General features: G+C 33.3%; 1 protein-coding gene across 3 annotated transcripts; it reads left to right on the top strand.

Annotated features, from left to right (window-relative positions):
- Positions 1 to 5,017: 5,017 nt before the first annotated feature.
- Positions 5,018 to 11,386, top strand: LOC114194452 (organic solute transporter ostalpha protein (DUF300)). Of its 3 annotated transcripts, none has more exons than XM_028084674.2 (9): positions 5,018 to 5,150; positions 5,522 to 5,892; positions 6,108 to 6,164; positions 7,530 to 7,638; positions 7,910 to 8,094; positions 8,206 to 8,294; positions 8,857 to 9,112; positions 10,495 to 10,737; positions 10,827 to 11,386. In XM_028084674.2, the coding sequence occupies exons 2-9, from the start codon at positions 5,779 to 5,781 to the stop codon at positions 11,115 to 11,117; spliced, it is 1,344 nt and encodes a 447-aa protein (XP_027940475.1). In that variant the 5' UTR covers positions 5,018 to 5,150; positions 5,522 to 5,778; the 3' UTR covers positions 11,118 to 11,386. The 3 variants fall into 3 exon arrangements, with proteins under 3 accessions (XP_027940475.1, XP_027940473.1, XP_027940474.1); XM_028084672.2 differs by having other exon boundaries at positions 5,522 to 5,994; XM_028084673.2 differs by having other exon boundaries at positions 5,072 to 5,223; positions 5,522 to 5,994.
- The last annotated feature ends 10,379 nt before the right edge of the window (positions 11,387 to 21,765 follow it).

Raw genomic sequence — 21,765 nt, 5'->3', positions numbered from 1 at the left:
ACCAAAAAATGTATATTTGATGTGATCCCAACAAGGTTTATAGCTTGGGTCAACGCCTAGGCCCAAATCATGCTCAAGGCCCAATACATGGCCCACGTTCACCTTCAAGCCCAAGCCCATCAAGAGGCCCAACAACAAGGAGCATGCTCAAAAAGATCCAATTAGGCTTCATTCAAGATGGCCTAAACCCACTTGGGCTTCTCACACTCTTCACATTGGCCAAAGAAGATATGAAGATTTGAAGAGGTGTATCAAAGAGCAATAGAATAGCAATAAGATTGGCCCATTGTTTAGGCCTTGCTTTCTAGAATAATAAGTCAAACAATGAGTAGTTCAATTGATAAAATTGGGCTTGACTAAGCCCAATAGGAGATTTGGCTATGAACTATCAAAAGAGCCAAGGTGGACTAAGTGAAAGTCAACACTTCTTCCTACACCTCATGGATCCAAAGCATCCAAGGGTTAGGAATGTTTCCTCCTTTTCCAAGGCATCATCTAATGGCCAAGATCAAGCCTCCTTCTCCAAGCTTAATCTAAGGGCCAAGATCAAGGCCCACTCCATCCAATGACTCTCCTTTCTCATGTGTTAATTGCTTCATATAAAAGCCAAAATTTCACTCATTTGTAGACACTCCTGAAATTTTATGCAATAGATGCAACTTGAGTTGAGAGCACTCCTCCCTCTATTGCCTTTGAGAGTCACCACTTTCTAGAGATTTCCTCTCTCTACCTCTAGCCACCTTCCTTAGGCTAGCATAGATTAGGAAATCCTATCACCTCTTTCACCTTCCATTGCTTGCAAGTGCCTTCCAACTTGCCTCCATTCCTTCATCCATTTCCGCTGCCCATGGAGCTCTTCATGCACCTTTGGAGCTCCACCAATATTTGTATAACCATAGCTAATTTTTGTGTTTGTAAAACCATTTTTTCTGGTACAAGATCAACATTTGTCATATAGATAGTTGTCTTAGACTGTATGTGGAGAAAAAAAATTTCTAGGAGCTTTTTAATTAAATATATAATTAATTAAGTTATTTATTAAACTACCATATTATGTAGCCTAAGCAAATTCACAAGATAAATAACTTCCTTTTCGTTGTTAAAAGGAGGGGTGCGAGATTGGTGAAGATCAAGAAGAACAAAGATGTCATTAAGTTTAAGATTAAATGCTCTAATTAGTACTTCTGTAGAGTCTGTGTTTGATGCATAGAAAGTTGATAAATTTGAAGCAATCACTTCCTCCGAGTTAGTAACATAATTTGTAGTTTGGGATTGTATGTTTCATGGTGTGGAGTAACCAACTTTGACTCTATGCCAATAGCCAATTGTGATATATCCAACATTATATAATCCTTTTTTTTATTTTATTGTTCTATTTAATCTCGTAAAAAATGAAAGTTTTATTTTTATGAATATATAAATATTCTACTTTATTCTTCACTCTACTCAATAACTAAATAATATAAAAAGAAAAAGGTTTAATGTTTATATTAATTTTAATTTTGTGATACTAATAGGCCTAAATGGGTGATTGGCGCAAGATCAAGCGAGGGAGAGAAAACTAGTTAGGAATGTAGTTATAGAAATTTAGAAAAATGCAAGATTTTTTTGGGTTTTTGTTTTCAACATATACATCTTTACATATTTTGGATAATATGAACTTTTTTTTAACTACATTATACATTAGAGTTTATTGTTATTTAATGTAATTAAATATGTAGCATTTGTAGCACTCTAGGCGGATATTACTTAATGAAATTATTATTTTAATAGGAAAATGTGTGGTGTGTGTGTGTTTATACTAAAAATAAAATATGTCAATAAGTTACTTAGTGTATGTAGTAGATCACTCAAATTCATAAATTCTAAAAGTCAAATGTAAGTCATAAACCCACTATGAAGAAAAGTCTATCATATGAAATATTAGACATAAATAGTGCAAGATAATAGATCAATAAGTTAAATAAAAGTTACAAGAATAGTTCGACCCAAAAGAAGATAAAAGTAAATTATATTAAAACTCTATAGGCAAGATTACTTAAATCTATAAGTTTGTATGGTCAAACATAGGTCATAAATGCAGGTTGAAGAAAACATGCACCAACTGATATAAATCAATAAGATAGTACTAGAAGAGTCAAAAGAAAAATAAGAAAGAAAAATAAGATAGACGCAAGTTATACTAAAGCTCCATATGTAGGATATGCATGATACGAAGAGTAGACAAAGTTTTATGAAAGCATTGAAAACAAGTTTCGTAAGATTAAACGAGGCTAAAAAAGTGTTAAGACACAAAGTCAAGATGCATTTAAAATAAGAAGGCAACATAAATGTGTGGATATATATATATATATATATATATATATATATATATATATATATATATATATATATATATATATATGTTTCATAAAATACAAGATTAATAATCTTAAAAGTCGACTCACACTTCCAAAATATTATCCTAAGACATGAACACCTAATCCTTTGGTTTGTATTTTCATTTTGGTTTTGTCAAAAGTGGAAAACTAGCAATAAAGAAAGGTTATCCTTCACTATACGTGTTGGGTGTAATAGTAGAAGTTGTCAACATAAAGTTAAGCACATTCTATAAAGGCTTAGACACAAGGACATAGAAAAGCATATAAGTCTGTTGAGGGCATTCAAGATATCGATAGACACTATGAGGTCAAAGGTTAATAGGGTAAATTACATACGATCGACTAAAGGACGAACCTTATATCGTTCAATCGATCGAAAGGCAAGATTTATGAAGGCCAAGAAACAAAGGGTCATATAATGTACAAAATCTTACAAGAATGGTATAAATGAAGGACAAAAGCACCTTTTGTTAGGAATTTGATTCGAGCTTCATAAACTAAAGAGGATTATATTCCACAGAGATGGGGCGAGTGAAGGACAATTTAACCAAGTACTTCTTTATGAGATGGATGACATAAGAACAAACATGTAACTTGTTAGAAGTTGGTTATGTAATCTTCATCAGAAAATGTAAATAGTTGTATTTGTATCTTACAAGGGTGACAAATTATGGAACAATTCATACATTCTAAAATGTCGCGAACAAGAAAAATGACTAATCTAGTGTTAGTTGTTGCAATTTGGGTTACTGTTTTCGTTGATTTAAAACAAATAAATTTAACAAAACAATTATTTAAGATATAAAAAATGTTAAAACAATTATTTTAATTTTAAAAAGGTTATTTAGTAAAGAGTAAAATTAGAAATAAAAATATGAAATGAATATCCTTTTATATATATAGTTATATATAAAAATATAATAATTATAGAGATTATAGATTTAATTTTAAGATATTATAAGTAATAATTGAATATGTTATTATATTTTATTATATTTGGCGTTAAATGTAAATCTCTTTTTATTATATATTAACATATTCATTTATAATAATATACTATAATATCAAAATTAATATAAAAGTAAATAATCCATTTAACACATCAACATATTCCATATTTAATATTTAATATTATAAGAAACATGAAGTATTTACATTCATGCTTTTATTTAAATTCTATTAATAATTAAAGTAATTGGATATTTTTAGGAGAATGGAGATAATTAATTTGCATTGGTTCTATCATTTTTACATTTAAAGTTGAAATAATTAAATATATTAATTAAGATAGTATAAATGCATATAAAAAATTTTATAAACACAAATATATCTATTTAAACTTTTAGACAATAATTAGTGATACAAAAGAATGTCTTTAAAATTTTTAAGATCTTTACTAAAAAGAAATATCTCTTATGAGATTTCAAGAGTCTTTTGGAGTGAAAATTTCAAATGTAAAGACACTAAACGTTTGAAAGGTATGTCTTTTAAGTTTTGAAAAAAAAAAATTTTTCGGTGTTAAAATTATTATACTTTTTTGTGAAAATTTTTTGTCTTTCTACTACTCCTTCAAATTAATTTTCTTCTTTTGTTTGGAATATGCTTTGTATATGGTAAATTGCTCATTAGATGAAGATATTAATAAAGATAGAGCAACAATGAAAGAAATTTTGATTTGAATGAATTTTTTAATTTTTATTTAATAAATTTTTTAGATGTTTAACACTATTTTTTATTTGCTCGTTGGTCTGTTAATTTAAACTTTTATATGTTTAATTATATTTAATTTTTAGCAATATTAAAACATAGTTATTTTATTATTTAATTATTTTTTAACTTTTTATTAGTGAACATTAAATAAAGTATGAAATATTTATAAACATTTTTGTCTTTTTAGTAAAATAAAATTACATTAAGGATAATTAATGATGGTTAGGTCAGATTTTATTTAATATCATATATATATATATATATATATATATATATATATATTTATAGGATTCAATACATATTAATTATCTTGTACCCAATACTGATTAACAGGACTCATATTTTTATTAATTATTATTATATATTTATTGAAACAAAAATTAACGTTAATTTTCGATAAGTATTAAAATATTTTTATTTTTGCTTTATAAATTTAAAATCTTTAATAGTATATAGTGACAAAAAAATCCAAATAGATAATATTTCAAGATTTTTTTTTGTGAGATAATATTTCAAGACAAAATTAATTTAATCCATATAAATTATTTTATCATGATTTCGTTTCCCTTACGCCAAATTCCATCAATTCAAATAATACTGATTAACAGGACTCATATTTTTATTAACTATTATTATATATTTATTGAAACAAAAATTAACGTTAATTTTCGATAAGTATTAAAATATTTTTATTTTTGCTTTATAAATTTAAAATCTTTAATAGTATATAGTGACAAAAAAATCCAAATAGATAATATTTCAAGATTTTTTTTGTGAGATAATATTTCAAGACAAAATTAATTTAATCCATATAAATTATTTTATCACGATTTCGTTTCCCTTACGCCAAATTCCATCATTCAAATAATTATATATATATATATATATATATATATATATATATATATATATATATATTATTTTTTTTCCTCGAGTTTAGCGATTTTTGTAACGTTGTTTTCCAACTCCGAAGGCAAAGCCGCGTTCTATTTTGGTAAAAACCACCATCTTCGTTTTCCCGGAAAAAAAGAAAAAGGAAAATAAGAGTCGAGAGAACAGGTTTGAACTCTCTTCTTCATTTTCTTTCGATGGTTCTTACATGGCATCGTTACTTTCTTCAGTTTCTAATGCAGTGAGTACTTTGTTTTCCAAAGCCTAGGGTTTTGGCCTTTCATTAATGATGAATAATTAATATCCATATTTAACACCTTATCGGTGTGGTGTGAAATGTGTATTTTTGTAACTAACTGTGTGACATTGAGGGTTTTGTGTTTCTGTTAGTTTACCTCTGTTAAAGATTATACATATATGCACTAGCTGATTAAACTAACAGTACCTCCCTTGAAGCAGAGTTTTGAGATTTTTAAAATGTTTAATGTTTTTTTGTTTTACTTTTTGTTAATCATTAATCGATATGATTGGCATTGCAGGGTTCTTGTGCGATCTCGTTTTGGATTTTCCGTGTGAATAAAAAGCAAGAACTGTAGTCAATTGTTGGTGGAATGTGTTAGTTCTGCATTTACCTATTAAATTTGAGGAATTGCTGTGATACCTAGACAAAGAGAGAGGGAAACTTAGATAAAATCAAAGTTTCCTTGGGAGCATAGACTCTTGTAGTCAATCGTAAATGCGAATGTGATGAATGACACCCCATTTGTGATTAGTACTAATTACAAGTTTCTATCGAATGGGTTTGATGGGTATTTTGTGTTTTTCCATATTTCTTTTTATCCCAGTTGAATCTACTGGAAGAGAAGGGAATATGTGGCTCCAAAACTTGGGTGCGGAGTCCAGAGGAACTGTGAGTTTGACTGTCTTCAGTGCAAGTATATTTGTTGTTGCTGCTCTTGTTCTCTCTATGTATTTAGTATTTGAGCATTTAGCCTCCTATAATCAGCCCGAGGTGAATTCTGTTTTGACTTTTAACTGACTTTCCTATTTCACCTCAGTGTTTTTCGTTTTGTAATATTGTCTATAGCTAATTATCTTTTTTATTTTTCAATGTTCACTTTACAGGAACAAAAGTTTTTGATTGGTATCATTTTAATGGTTCCTGTTTATGCATTGGAATCAGTAAGAGACACTAACTCAATTACATAATACTTACTGTTCTCCTTTTATTACATTTTATACTTGAGTTTATGACATTTATTCTTGGGAATAAGCATCCACGTTTTCCTTTTTTGTTGTATATTTTTCATCTGGCCGCTGGTTTTGATTCACATGTTAGGATAAACTTAGTTGCTAGCTGTGGGAGTAGGTTGGAATTTACTGTTATTCCATTGATGGTATATGTTAGAAAAAATAAAAGACAGTTGTTATATATGTATGAAAGTTTTTTAAATAGTGCAGTTATTAGTATCAATAAAATATTGTCAGGATATCAGTGGGCATAGGCAATTGTTTGTGGATTATAGATATAGGAAAGAAGATCAATTAGGTTGGGTGTCTGTTTTTCATTGTTTCTGCAGTGCTGAAGGAGGATTCTCTTTATTAGAGCAGAAGCCTGTGTTATCAGTTGTGAGCGTTAGTTATGATTAGTTCAAGAATTGTGATTTATGAAATTCTGTTTCATTGGAAATTCCCGAGTCTAACACTTGTAGTGCATGTTGTTTAGTTACTTTACTTTTTCAGCTTCAGGGTTAATTGTCTTTGCTTTTTACATACAGAAAGAACTATTCAGTCATGGAAAGTGTAACTCTATTTGACTGGGAAGAAATGTAAGGGGTGAGAGAGGATGGAATTAAGCATGGTATTTTGTGTGAGAGAAAAAAGAGTGGAACCATTTTTTAAAATGACGGGATTCACTTTACTTTTTCTCACTTTTTTTTCGTTTGTGTTATGTTTTTCCTATCTCTTTCCTATTTTTCTTTAACCAACATCCTTTGATTTGACTTTATTTCTTACCTATTTAGATTTACCTTTTTTGGTTTTTTTCATTCACTCATTTCTTTTTACTCTACTAAACATAAGTTAAGTTTTTGACTGTCAAACTAAAAAGAACACTTGGATCTTTTGGGTGGTCATGGACACATGCCATGGGTGAGAGGAGCCTAGTCCAGGATCCCAACTCCCTTCAAGCTGGGAGAAAAGCAGTATGGTCCCTTCAAGAACCAAACAATTCCCTATCCCAAAGAGATGCAGCTCACTTCCATTATTTCCCTCTTTTAATCGTTTTCTTGCATCTTTATGCTGGGGGACTTGGTTAGATGAACAACTACTTCCTTTATTTTCTTAAATATACTCCCACATCCTGTTCTTCAACTGGTAATACAAATTTTAGTAAATCTTGGCTTCATTTTGCACAAGGACTATCAGCAGCGAGTTGCATAAAGCATTGTATTTCCATTTCTTCCAGCTGTACATAAAGCAGTATATTTCTGTTTTTGAATAGAATGTAAGAATTCATTCTTAAGTACTGATGTTTGTATTGTGCAGTTTTTGTCAGTTTTGGATTCTGATGCAGCATTTAACAGTGAAATTATCCGGGAATGCTATGAAGCTTTTGCATTATACTGCTTTGAGAGATATTTGATAGCTTGCTTAGGTATGTCAAATTTATTGTATGACCATAAGTTTCCATTAACTGTACCTGTTATTTTTGTGTTGATATATTTTCCAAAAGTGCTAAATGATGAGATCTTTTACTGGAATTTTCTGCATCTCCTTCCCTCAATTTTTAAGCTTCTTCAGAATTTGATACCTGAATGTTATAAATCATGACTTGAAAAGGATGTGATACATCTCAAAATTTTTTGTTGGTTGAATTTTATTATGCTGTAATGCTCTTTAATACTATGTTAATATTATTTTTGTAGGTGGTGAGGACAACACTATTCAATTTATGGAAAGTATGAACCTAACAGACTCCAGCATTCCTCTTCTGAAAGAAGCATATGCATATGGAGTTGTAGAGCATCCATTTCCCTTAAATCTCTTCTTGAAGGATTGGAATCTAGGCTCAGAGTTCTATCAATCTGTGAAAATTGGAATTGTACAATATGTAATGATTTTGTCAAATTGTGTAATATTAATGTCTTCCCCCAACCTCCCTCCAGTGGTTTCTATGCGAAGTAAATGTCTCTCTTGTTGCTCACTAAAATCTTTATTGCAGATGATACTGAAGATGATATGTGCAGTGCTGGCAACAATTCTCCAATCTTTTGGGGTTTATGGAGAGGGGAAGTTTGAATGGAAATACGGGTAAGATTATACGGTCTTGTGTCTTGATCTTGATTACAAGTGTATATATTATAGATACGAAAATCATTGTTCAAGATTTATTGAGAATCAGTTTTTAAAAATGTCTGTACGATCAAGTGGTTCGGAGTTAACACCAATAATTTTGGGTCTTCAGGCCCACAAAAACTATCAATATGCCTGAGGATGATGGCATGTACATTCTAAAATCGCTCACTGGCCTTCTCCAATATATATATATATATGTGTATATATATATGTATATATATATATACACATATATATATATATATACATATATATATATATATGTGTATATATATACATATATATATATATGTGTATATATATATGTATATATATATACACATATATATATATATATATATATGTATATATATATACGTGCACAGACACAGAGAGAGAGAGTTATTTATTGTTATATGTCAATTGAAAAGATAAATATTGATGATAATACCTTTCACTTTTTTGTGGTGAGGGTGTGCAAGGTTGGGTAGCCATAATTTTTTATCCCCTCTAGTCTCACAGACTGTTGTGCTTGCAGGTATCCCTACTTGGCACTAGTTCTTAACTTTAGTCAGACATGGGCCCTATATTGCCTTGTACAATTCTATTCTGTTATTAAAGATAAGTTGAAACCAATCAAACCATTGGCAAAGTTTCTAACTTTTAAGTCAATTGTCTTCCTGACATGGTGGCAAAGTGTGGCTGTTGCATTCCTATTTTATGTGGGAGCTTTTAGGGGATCATTGGCTCAGGAGTTGAAAACACGTATACAGGATTACATCATCTGTATAGAGGTGAGCTAGTTGTGCTGCTAATAATGTATATTGTTTTCTCTGATACAGTATTGTTAAATATTTAGATATTTGGATTTTAAGTTGTACTGATATATTCCTATCATTTGCATTTGTGTTTGGAATTAATCTGAACTGTATTCATTATCATTTGTATTGCATGAAAACCATGGGCTATGCCACAAGTATAAATATTTGAGGTAGTGTGTATTTTTCTTCCTTTGTATACATGTCAAGCAGATTGTTGAATATTTGTATTGTATATGAATGCACATACAGACATTGTAATTATTATTACTTTCGTAAACCTTCTGCTCATCTATATTCACACATCATTCACGCAAAACAGACTTGATAGCTTACCTCTGTTTCAAACCGAGTCATCCTGCTCATGATCCACTGCTCTGACATCATTTGTACAGCCTGGCATTTTCCACATGTGCACTGCGTTCCAGTGACCTGTTAGTCATGAGTCTCTGTTCGATTTTGTGTTGTAATGCTCACACTCACGTGTCCTCCTTTTTTTTCTTCATTTGGTTTATTGTGCACTCTCTTTGTTGAGTGTATTCTTTTTATTATTAATGCAATTGTCCTTTTTTTTTATTTTTTTATTGCGATCGTATTTTATATTATGACTTTTCATTAGTAATCGCATGAATGCCTCTAATTACGGGTAATTCTTTGTTTTTGAGCATTAGTGTGTTGAAGCATCCTGCTATCCTACTAGAGACTGTTATCCATAATTGACACACCTGGTTAATAATTGAAATAAGTGAATGAACTATAAACTGTTAACATGCGAATGAATAGGCAATATACGTATCCTCTGTATTTAATGTTTAAGTGATCTCGCTATAACTAGCTTTTTATTTTTGTTCAAAATTTTGCTTTGCTTCAACAATCTGTATTTCTGTAAGCCGGCAAAACACTTGTGTGTGAGCATTGATTAATGGTAGGGTATGTAATGAAGTACTAAAGGATGCACATGTTTAGATGTTATATATATATATATATATATTTATTTATTTATATCTGCATCACTGGTTCTCACTCCTGAATGACTGGTGATGAGGCACATGCATAAGATGCTATTTCCGAGAAGGACTTCAGCAGAACATTAAATGATCGTATAGATTTTATGGAGCTTTTCTTTTGACTGCTTTGCTTTTAAAAACGAGACAGGTTTATTTTATGCTTTTACTCAAGGGTAGACTGGTTAGCTGTTGTATGTAAAGTAGTATGTCATGTCATGTTAAGTCAGGTTATGTTTAAACTATAAATTCTTGAGCTGGGTGTGTTTTACTTGAAACAAGTATTCAATCATTTTGAAGTTCTTCTGGGAAAACCTTTTTCATGTGGTTTGGCATCTTAAAATTTGTGAATAGATGGGCGTGGCTGCTGTTGTGCACCTTTATGTCTTCCCAGCAGAACCTTATAAAAGGGGCGAGAGGTGTGTCCGTAATGTAGCAGTGATGACCGACTATGCCTCGCTAGGATCGCCTCCGGACCCCGAGGAGGTTCGAGACTGTCAGCGTTCGACAAGAACATGGCTGGGAGCTTATGAGAGAGAAAAACCTATGAAATTTACCCAGAGTGTTCGGGATGTTGTTGTTGGAAGTGGTGAAATTGTGAGATATAAACACTTGAATCTGCTCCACCTGTATATCTCATGTTTCTGTCTCACTCTGGCTGATATCTACTGTCTTTTATGTTTCAGATTGTTGATGACATGAAATTTACAGTTTCTCATGTGGTGGAGCCTGTTGAAAGGGGCATTGCAAAGATAAACAAAACCTTCCATCAGATATCAGAAAATGTGAAACGCCATGAGCAGCGGAAGCAAATCGCCAAGGATGATTGTTACCTTGTTCCCTTGCGATCACGAATGCCAGAATTTTCTGACGCTCATGATAGTATGGGTGATGGAAGTTTCAGTGACAGTGGCTTATCCAATGGAAAACGACAGTATTCTCAATTAAAAGCAGGAACCTCCAGAAGTAGAAGATAGTGTTTTTCCTAACAGTTCAGTGTATATATAGTTACACCTTCGACGTGAAATTTTAAACTACGTCGTTATATTTTGGTGAAAGTGCTGAAATATAAGTGTATATATTTAACATGAGGTAATGGAGGTATATTGAGACACTGAATAATACCTGCTATACGTGTAACATATCATCAAGGTGTATGCATCATGTGTAGTGCTCCTCGAAAATGTTTGAAGGATTATTATAGGTTCCACTTCAATTTTTTACAACTGATGATATGTTTGTTTTAGCTGACCTTTCTTTACTTTGTAACGGAAAAAAAAAATCCTATCATCATAGACGATGTGCTCTGTGGATAAACTTTTCTGCTATGAAAAAGTGAAATTGATTTTTCTAAGTTAAATGAGTTTATACTAGATGTCAATGTCTTCAAATTAGTATATATGTAAACAAATTTTGGCTAAAACTAGTAAAAAGACATGTGTTTAAAATTTTTTTATAACAAAAAATAATTAAATTATAATTATAAAAATAAATATTAATAACTTTTACAATTTCATCAGAAATTTTTTATTTATTTTGTAATTAATTTTGATTTATTTAGTAGTGATTTTGATTTATTTAATTTAGAAAAAAATGGTTAAATTTAAGTAAAACGATACCTTGAAGGATGAAAGTGAAAAAAATAGTGGACACAATAAAATATTCTTTATATATAAGTATATATTATAAAATTAGGGGTTAAATATATTTTTGATCCCTTAACCATAATTGAAAATTATAATTAGTTCCTCTTCGAACTGGTCTAATTTAGTCTCTCAATTTTAGAACTTTGTGAATTTAGTCATTTTAACTTTGTTAAGTTACTTGACGATTCAAATGTATTTCATAATAGTTTTTTAGTTAATATTGAAGTGAAATTGTGTCAAACCGTGTAAATAACTCAAATGGAGAAATTGTGTCAAACTATTTAAATAACTCAAATACATTTGAAACATTAAATAAACTTAACAAATTTGACTAAAAGTACTAAATTCACAAGTTTTTAGGAGGGACTAATTTCAATTTTCATTGGAAATTAAGAAACAAAAAATATATTTAACCCTAAAATTAGTTATAAATTATAAAATTACATATAAATAAAATTTATAATTTATTGTAAAAATTAAAAAATAGTTAAATTTAAAAAATGATTAATTTAAACAAACTCAATTTAAAGAATTCTAAAAAAAACTAACAAGAAACCCAAGCCTTTAGTAGTTATTTCATTTATTGAGTGCTCTTTACTTTTTATTGTCCTTGTTTCATTTCTTTATCATTTATTTATTTTTCTAAAATTTTTAATAATAGAATTGATGATACAATTTGAAAATGGTATTTTTTTAATTCATTGATTTTTTTTAGTTTTTCTTTGAATCTTTGAATTTTTTAGAATCTTCAATGTTCACTTAAAAATTAATATTAATAAAATAATTATTTTGATTAAAAAATTATTTAAAAAATAAAATTAGAAAATAAATATAGATACTAAAAGGAAGAATACCTTTTATGTATAGAAGTAATATTGATAAAGTAATTATTTTGATTAAAAATTTATTTAAACGGTAAAATAGAAAACAAGACCCCCTTTATGTATAGAAAATGTATAGATGTATGTTAACGAGTTACTGTCTTAAGTGATACACGGGTTTTTTAATAATAGTAATTAAAAAAATTGTTGAATCACATTAAGTTTTTTTATTTGAAGAATAAATTAGTGAACCAGATAAGTCACATTATAATTTTTGTTGTAAAGATGTTCTATTAAAAATTAAACACTTGCTTAAGAAAAAAAAATCAAATGCCTCGGGTAAAACAAAATTGATTAGTGATTACATTTCCAAAGCCCCTATCTTGTTATTTGAAACATTATGATCTAGTATTGAATTAATATTCAATTAGCATATTAGGTTAAAAATATTAAACACTTTAACATTTTTTTAGTGAAATTTAAATTGTTGGTGAATAATTAGATGTAATTTATATTATGAAGCGGATAAAAATGTTAAGTAATACTTATTCTCTTTATCAACGTAAATAAAAAAAAGAAGAGCATATATATATATATATATATATATATATATATATATATATATATATATATATATATATATTTTGAAAACTCCTTTACAATATAAGCTGTCATTTGACCATATAGTATTAGACAATACCTTGGAAAAAGACATAAAAACAGTGGCGGATCTTGACCAACATTGTTGGGGGAGCCCAAATAATACATCCAAAATTTATACATTTCATTATTGTCACTAACACAATAAAAATGAATACATAACTTAGTAAAACGATAACTAAAAAAGAAATCACAAATATCTAAAAGATTACCCTTCGTTCCTTCAGATCCCTGAACTCATCAATAATTGAATCAGAACTAAAATTTTCAGCTATTTCTTTTTCATTGTAAATAATCATATTGTCAGCAAGAAATTCATCTTCCATTTTATTCCGCAATCTTGTTTAGATAATCTTCATTGCAGAAAATGATCTTTCTGTTGTAGCTGTAGAGATAGGAAGAGTTAAAATAAGACGAATTAAACGATCAATCAAGTAGAATGTCCTTGACTTTCCTGTTCTTGCCAAAGATTGACATAATTGAAGCATGGTTGATAGATTCTTCAAATCTGGATGGTTAGGAAGTTGAAATTTTAAACTAATCTTCTCTTGCTCACTAAAATCTAAAGGATAATATTTGTTCACAAGAGTGCATATATCCTCAATGTTAAAAGCTTTATAAGCATCATTAGGAACTAAAGCATTGCTTAGAGTTAAAAGTTTCATTGTTTGCTTACTAAACCTGTCATTTAATTCTTGCAACTGCTTGTCCACTGTAACAAGAAATATATTCACCCTAAAATGATGTTCCATAGTGACATGATCTTTTTGATATCGAGAACGGCCATGACATGCAACATAAGCAAAATTAAAATCAGGAATATCAATGTCACGTTGTTCACAAAAGAATTGGTCTTTTTCTCTTCAGAAACAAAAAGAAAATAGGTAAGAATGGAAGATGAGAACAATTTGTAAGAAATTCAAGGCATAAACATATAAAAGTGGCTCATTAAATAAATTATTGAATTAATATTTCACTATCAAGTGAGACGAAAGAATTACCTTCTTCTTTTCTTCCTCGAGGATGGAAGAGAATAAAGGAGAAATAAGAGAAAAAATAATATATCTTTTTCTTTTCAGAAACAAGAGAAAACAAATGAGAATGAAATACGAGAACAATTTATGAAAAACACAATTAATGAAAATAAATAATAAAAAATATCTTGATAAATCTTTTTAATATTTATTCTTTGTTATATTTGATTTTATATTTTATTATTTATTAGTATTAATTATTATGTTTATAAAAGAAATAAAATATTTGATTTAATATTTATAACAAAATAAAATCAAAATACCTAATATCTATAATAAAAAAAAATCAAAATATCCATTGTAAAAAAAATTTCAAAAGTTTTGGGGGGTGTCGAGGCCCCCGCCTGCACCCATAATACTCCGCCACTACATATAATTTTTTTTGATATACAATCCACCTTGAATTGTTTTATTATATATTATACATGACCACCTTGAATTGAATCTTATTTATCTTTACTCGGTATCCAACTAGATCATCCAAATTGCCTCTTGATGAACTTCCTTTTATTGCATCTTTAACTCTGGTCTAGGTCTAGGTCATGGCTTTAGTTTTTAGAGACTGAGTTCAAAGAAGAGGAAAATAAATTGAATTATAACCCATTTATGAAATAAGGTGGTATATAATTATTGAATTGATTAATTAAGAATGAAATAAATGAATTGAAATACAAAATAACAAATCAATTTAAAAGCATTCTAAGATACAAGGTATATGATAGGTATAATGTGAAATATAAGAAGAGATAGATGAACACACCACGATTTCATACTAGTTTATTCTATCACAATAGTTATATCTAATTGCTTAACCGCACCAACCAAACATCACATTAGGTGATGCAATACTCGGATGATAAGTAAGAAGCAATCCCAGGCCTTAGGTCCAGACCAGATCTGAGAACTTTCGAGATGTGAATCATAGCCTAGTCTAGTTTCATACCTAACAGCTAAAAGTGATGTCATATTATACTTTCTAGAGAATCACCAGCCTTTGGATCTGAGTTTGAATTGGCTAGGGGGCATGAGCAGTAGTCAATTGTCCTCTTTCCTTCCGATGAAGGGATCTTGCTAAACTTTCAAGTTTTACAAACACTGAACAAAAACAATGAAAGAAAAAACACACAAGAACCTAAGTATGAAACACTACAAGACTTGATTCCACACCTTCTAACACCCTATTACAAATTCAATCTAGAAACCCTATTCAAACCAATATACATATATAGAAGATCACATTAAAAATAAGAACAATAACACCACAACAAAGATATGAACAACAATAATAAGGTACATTAGGTGAGAAACTATGTTTTGTTCTTCGACCAATATATTAATCACAATTTGTTTAAAGAAAACTCTAAAAACATGTTATTTTCTCAACACAATTTCTCTCAAAAGTAAAATGATTTTCAAAAGATATCAATTGATTTTCAACACTTTTGGTTTTGAAAAGATAAAATGGCTTCATACTCGCTTATTATGATTGTGCCCTTCTCAATATTTAGCTACAATTAACAAACGTGTTAATGATTACCAAATGTATAAATAAAATTTGAGTTACAAATGTTGTTTAGTGATCATTATTTGTGAAAATATTTGCATACAACTGGTGTGCAATGATGACCAAGATTTTGCACTTGGACAACAATGTGTAAACCACAACAAAATTAGTAGTGGTATAGGACAACCATCTTGCAACATTACCTACAACAATTAATAGTAAACATATATGATAATAACTTAATTTAACCTAGTTAATGGTAGAGTTAAGAGAACTATACCTGCACAAAATGATTCTCATTGACATGTCCAATGCAAATAATATGATGGTATCTCATATAAGATAGAGGCTGTAACACCCCGGTTTGGGATGTCACATAAAGTTATAACATGAACACGTTTGGCGAAAAATAATTATCATTTAAAACGTACTAATAAAAAAGCTTATAATTTAATTTAAATTGCATAATTCAAAACGTCAATTTGTTTTAAAAAAATCCAAATAACAATTGCGCATAAAAGAAAATTACATAGTCTTCAATATTTGATTTAAAATAACTAAATAAATTATAAGAAACTCCCGAGTTCACCTCTAGTCTCTCATTAATCTATTCCATGCCAAAAGCATATGCATTATCATTTGCTTCCGTATAACACACATGTTATATGATCATCGCATGCATAATAAACACACAAACAAACAAATAAGAGTAAGCTAACCATAAACAATGATATATAAAAGAAATTCAGAAATAAAACATGACAATTAATATTCAACATAACATCTAAGTAAAACACTTAAGCATTATAGTCACAATCGAACTTTGGTTTTCCGCCACCTTTTACCCCATCACACATCTAGTTTCCTAGAATCGGACAGTTCAAGTAGTTCGACCATTGCAACAATAGACAAATCTACCTTATTCCTCAATGACTTATGAGTAAAAACGTTGATGCATCGCACACGTAGCACTATACTCAGAAACGAGCCGGATGTAAGACAAAACATTTTTCCTCTCCCCCAAACGCATGCCATGGATTTCAATAACAACTAACTCAAAACCTCAACAACTAGATTTGTAGTAAGGAACATCCACCCAAAACTATGCAACCCCATTCCCGTGAGAACATCACATAACCACACAAGAACTCATGATACACCCCAACAACTACACTTCAAATCGGGTTAGAAAACCCATAGGGTTAAAAAACTTAATACGCATGGCTCGTTAAAACCCTACGCGAATGCTAAACAACTCTTAGCAGACTCTTCGCAGACCACGACATCCATGGATTTTCGAACACTAACGAGAACATTATTCATGCAAAACATCAACAGTAAGGTAACCATGCAATGATCATGTAAAACGAAAAAGCATTTAAAACACACAGGTTCAATTTCATACATCAAGTAACTAGAAAACAAGGAACATTTTCCCCTACCTCGTGTAGAAGTTCTTCCAAGATTCACGTTTTACTCTAAGCCTCAACCTTCAACCTTCACGATTTCCTCCCACGCTTTGCCGTTTTCTCCTTTCTTTTTGATGCACTCTCTAACCCATAAACCTAAAGGGTTTTTAATCTATGCGACTATCTATCTATACTCTTATCTTTAAAACCCTTTAGTATGAAATCTTCAAACCTTTTCAAATCTTTATCAGATTATTGAATAGTCTATTAAGGTTTTAAAAAAACACAATATCTTTCCCTTCCTATTTCCTAGGGTTGTTGCAAAGTGTAAAGGAGGAAAGGAAATAAAAACAGAAAGTGCCTTCTGTTGCATGCACTAATGGGTTAAGGGTTTTTTTTTTCGTATTGGGCAATTCACTTGGCATAATTACGAGAATAAGCATTTTTTTTAAATTACAATTTTAGGCAAAACGTGTAGGGGCTAGACGTTTTCTGATGAAGAAATCGTTAGGCCCCCGTGAGTTTTTGGGTCAAATTGGGTCAATGGGTGAAATCGTGTGGGGTTGGGAGACTTTAAAAAAGAAATCGTGAGGGGGCAATACGTTTTCACTTGAAATCGTGTAGGGGGGAGTGTTTTCTTATTTGTAATCGATTACTGCATGTGTTGCAGTGTTTATGAGTTTAATGTAATCGATTACGAACATATTGTAATCGATTACAAGCGTAATTAAAAAAAAAAAAGGTTATAAAATTTTAATTGGATACAAAGGCAATGATAATAATAATGTTGAATATGAAACTAAAAATAATGGAAAAAATAGAAAAAAAAACATTACAATTAATTAAAGTGCTAATATAAGAAATAATAATGTCAATGTGAAGTAGATGGCGCATTAAACAAATACAAAGTTTTTGAATGAAATAAAGATGAAATGCATCTAAGAAGGGGGAAATTGGCGCCGCACGTAAGCCATGTCTTCCTCAAGTTGACCAACCCGAGCATCCATACTGTCAAATCTTGAACCAACAAAAACCCAAAGGTCGTGAATCTCGTGGATAATATCATTGAGCATAGCAGTAGATGCATCCTGGGTAGGCTGAGGTGGTGGAGATGGTGTGCGCTCATCATGAATAGGTTGATCCTGTAGATCATTTTTATGAACCCATTGACCATTTTTGGTTTTTACAAAACCAAAGGAATGAATAACTTCAGCACCAATTGGGCCTGTTCTCCAATTAACCTCCTCAAATGGTTCATCTTCAAGAGGAACATTAAACTTAATTAAAATGTTAGTAATGTGGTTTGCATATGGTAAAGGTGCATTGTCTCTTAATGCCTTTTTCATCCGATATCTAACCAGATGACCCTATTTAAGCTCCCTTCTGATCAGCATTGCCCACATTAATGCAATGTCTTCTTTAGTAGCTTGGGCAAGGTTAGTTGTTCGGGGCAGCAGGCATCGACATATAATGTAGTGCAGGATACGTGTTTCCACTTTCATTTGCCCTGCCAGTATTCTTCCTCCAATATTGACATTGTCATGACAAATCATTAATTTAGCATTGTGACTAGAATAGTCATCTCTCCATTCCTCCACCATGTTTCCCTCAAAACAGACACCATGAGTCCCCAACTTAGTTATACGATAAAACATATTTATATCCATTCTAATCTGTATATTCTCAAATTCAGTAATAATTACCCCTTCATCAGTTGTACCGTACCTAGCCAAACTCAACCAAGTAAACAAATATACACATCAAAACCGCCTAGCATCTAGTGCCCGGACACCACCAGCACAAGACATCTAGGCAAGTAGCCGGTCAAGGCCGACTACTTACCTAGAAAGTTAGCTAACATCGATGCTCCTCCTTCAATAGGTCCCCAGGGCCAGTTTTGGGGCCCAGGCCCACTCATGGCCCAAGCTAGGGCCCAGGTCAAAACCCAGCCCATGCAATGGTCAAACGTCATTAATGTTCTATAAATACACGTGGACCCCATCATTTAAAGGTACGCATTCATTAATTGCTGATTTGACTCTTTGAGAGCTTTGACTTACTTGAGCTTCGGAGATTCTTCTGCAGGTAGCCCCCCCTGGGTTCAAGCCGACATGTATTGAATGGGAAGAGGCCAACTAAGGAGATAGCGGACTACATGGTAAGGTGACACTCGTGCCTAACTTATCTTATTTGTCCCTCTGCAGGAACAATTGGCGCCCACCGTGGGGCACGAGACGAACACCCTTAGTACCCGCTTTTCTCTGAAGATGGTTTCTACCCGCAGCAAAGCTGGAGCTAGCAAGCAAGTTGACGCTGGTCCCTCTGGACCTTCTGGCGTCACCCCTGATTTGGCCGCCATCCTAGACGGCCAGATGAAGATGCAACAGGAACTGGCAAACCTGAAGAAACGCAACGCAGAAGAGATAGAAGCGCTTAAACAAGAGAACTCCCGCCTCAGGAGGAAGATCGAGGCAGATGCCGACCTAAAAGGAAAAGCCAAAGAGACCTCTGAAGCTGTGAAGTCTCCGGCTTTCCAACCTACAGAGGAAGAAAGCGAATACAACCCCACCCCCCACACCTTCACCACCACCCAACAAACCCCTCTCACTACCACACACCCCCAACACTTCCCACCAGGTCACCCAGGACCTACCGCACCCTCAACAACCCACGTTCCCCACAACATACCCACTACGCTTCACACCGCGTACGTCCCACCCTACCACCCCCCATATCTTCCCACAACCCACATCCCCCCTCATAACATCACCTCCACCTTCCCTACCATGATCAACCACCCACTCCCACCCCACATTCTCCCCCCCCACCAGCCCAGACGCCGCCACCCATTCACAGACTTTATCGCTAACACCCCTCTCCCAACCCAGTGGGAATCATTCAACCTCGATCGCTACACTGGCGAAACCGACCCCGATGAACACCTGAAAGTTTACATCACACACGTTGCTTTGTATACGTCCCAGGACGCAGTCTTCTGCAAAGCTTTCCCCACAACACTCAAAGGCCCCGCCCTAGAGTGGTTCACCACCCTCCCACCCTACTCCATTGATAATTTCGACACCCTTTCCCAGATGTTCTCCACACATTTCGCCGGCAGCCGCCCTCACCAAACCACCACCATGTCCTTACTAGGCATCAGACAGGAGCCCAATGAACCTCTCAGAACATTCATCGACCGCTTCAGTAAAGCAGCCCTTCGCACACCACACCTTAACCAGGAAATGATACTCCAGTGCATGACCCTCACCCTGCAACCCGGACCCTTCGCTAACAACGTCTACCTTCACCCACCCACCTCCATGCACGAACTCAAGCTGCGTGCCGCTGACTACGTTCGCATGGAAGAAATGCAAACCCTTCACACTAAATTCTGCAACGACTATGCCGCCAACACCGCCACCCCCAATCCCAACCCCGTACCCAACCCCACCCCACAGCCTCACCCGCGCCCCGATACCCGTCCACGTGAACCCCGCCAACCACGTTTTACCAGATACGCCCCACTCACAGTAGCCCGCTCCCGCATCCTTGACGAAGCCCTCCAAGCTGACCTCCTTCCCCCACCACGCAAAACAACCACCCCTCCTAACGCTGACATGACCAAGTACTGTCGATACCATCGCAATCACGGTCATACTACAGAAGAGTGCAAAGCGCTACAGGATAAGATCGAAGAACTGGTACGCGCCGGCCACTTTCGCCGCTTCATCCGCAGAGATGACCACACCTCCTCTCGGACCCACCACCCCCCACGACACGACCACAGACGACAACCAAGCGGTGCCAACCACAATAACCAACCCGCCCAACCCAATGACCAACACTCACAACCCGCCCACACCAACATCACCCCTGCCGACCCCCCCTTGCGAGGTACTATTAACACCATCTCTGGTGGCTTCGCAAGCGGAGGCTCCACCTCATCTGCCAGAAAGAAACACCTTCGCCACATACAATCTATCAACCACATCACCCAAACCCACCACAGATGACGTATGCCCCCCATCGTTTTCACTGATGATGACTTTCACGGCCTCGACCACCAACAAGACGACCCCATGGTCATCACAGTTGAAATCGAAAACTATGCCGTTAAAAAAGTACTGGTAGATCAAGGCAGCTCAGTTGACATCCTCTACTGGGCCACTTACCAAAAATTGCAACTCCCTGACACCGCTATGATCCCATATGACGAGCCCATATACGGCTTTTCTGGCGAACAAGTCTCTACCCGGGGCTACATAGACCTCCATACCGTCTTTCGGGAAGGAACCCAAACAAAAACAATCCCAATCCGCTTCCTAATAGTCGACGCACCGACATCCTACAACATACTCTTGGGCCGTCCTTCCCTCAACACCCTCGGAGCAATCGTCTCCACCCCGCATTTGGCCATGAAGTTCCCAGCACCATCCGGTGATATCCTAACCATCCACTGTGACCAACGTTTGGCACGCGAATGCTACATGGCAAGCTTAAGGCCCCAACTCCCAATCCAACAGACAAACCACATCGAGCGACCACCTAATT

The sequence above is a fragment of the Vigna unguiculata genome, chromosome 8 (assembly GCF_037176805.1).
Source record: "Vigna unguiculata cultivar grain cowpea cultivar isolate G323 ecotype 2 chromosome 8, ASM3717680v1, whole genome shotgun sequence".
Lineage (NCBI taxonomy): Eukaryota > Viridiplantae > Streptophyta > Magnoliopsida > Fabales > Fabaceae > Vigna > Vigna unguiculata.
This window is presented reverse-complemented; position numbering and strand designations above follow the sequence as displayed.

Coding starts and splice junctions, on each gene's coding strand:
- LOC114194452 (XM_028084672.2), top strand. CDS start 5,779: ATGGGTTTGATGGGTATTTTGTGTTTTTCCATATTTCTTTTTATCCCA. Junction 7,639..7,909: donor ATATTTGATAGCTTGCTTAG/GTATGTCAAATT, acceptor TTATTTTTGTAG/GTGGTGAGGACAACACTATT. Junction 8,095..8,205: donor AAATTGGAATTGTACAATAT/GTAATGATTTTG, acceptor TCTTTATTGCAG/ATGATACTGAAGATGATATG.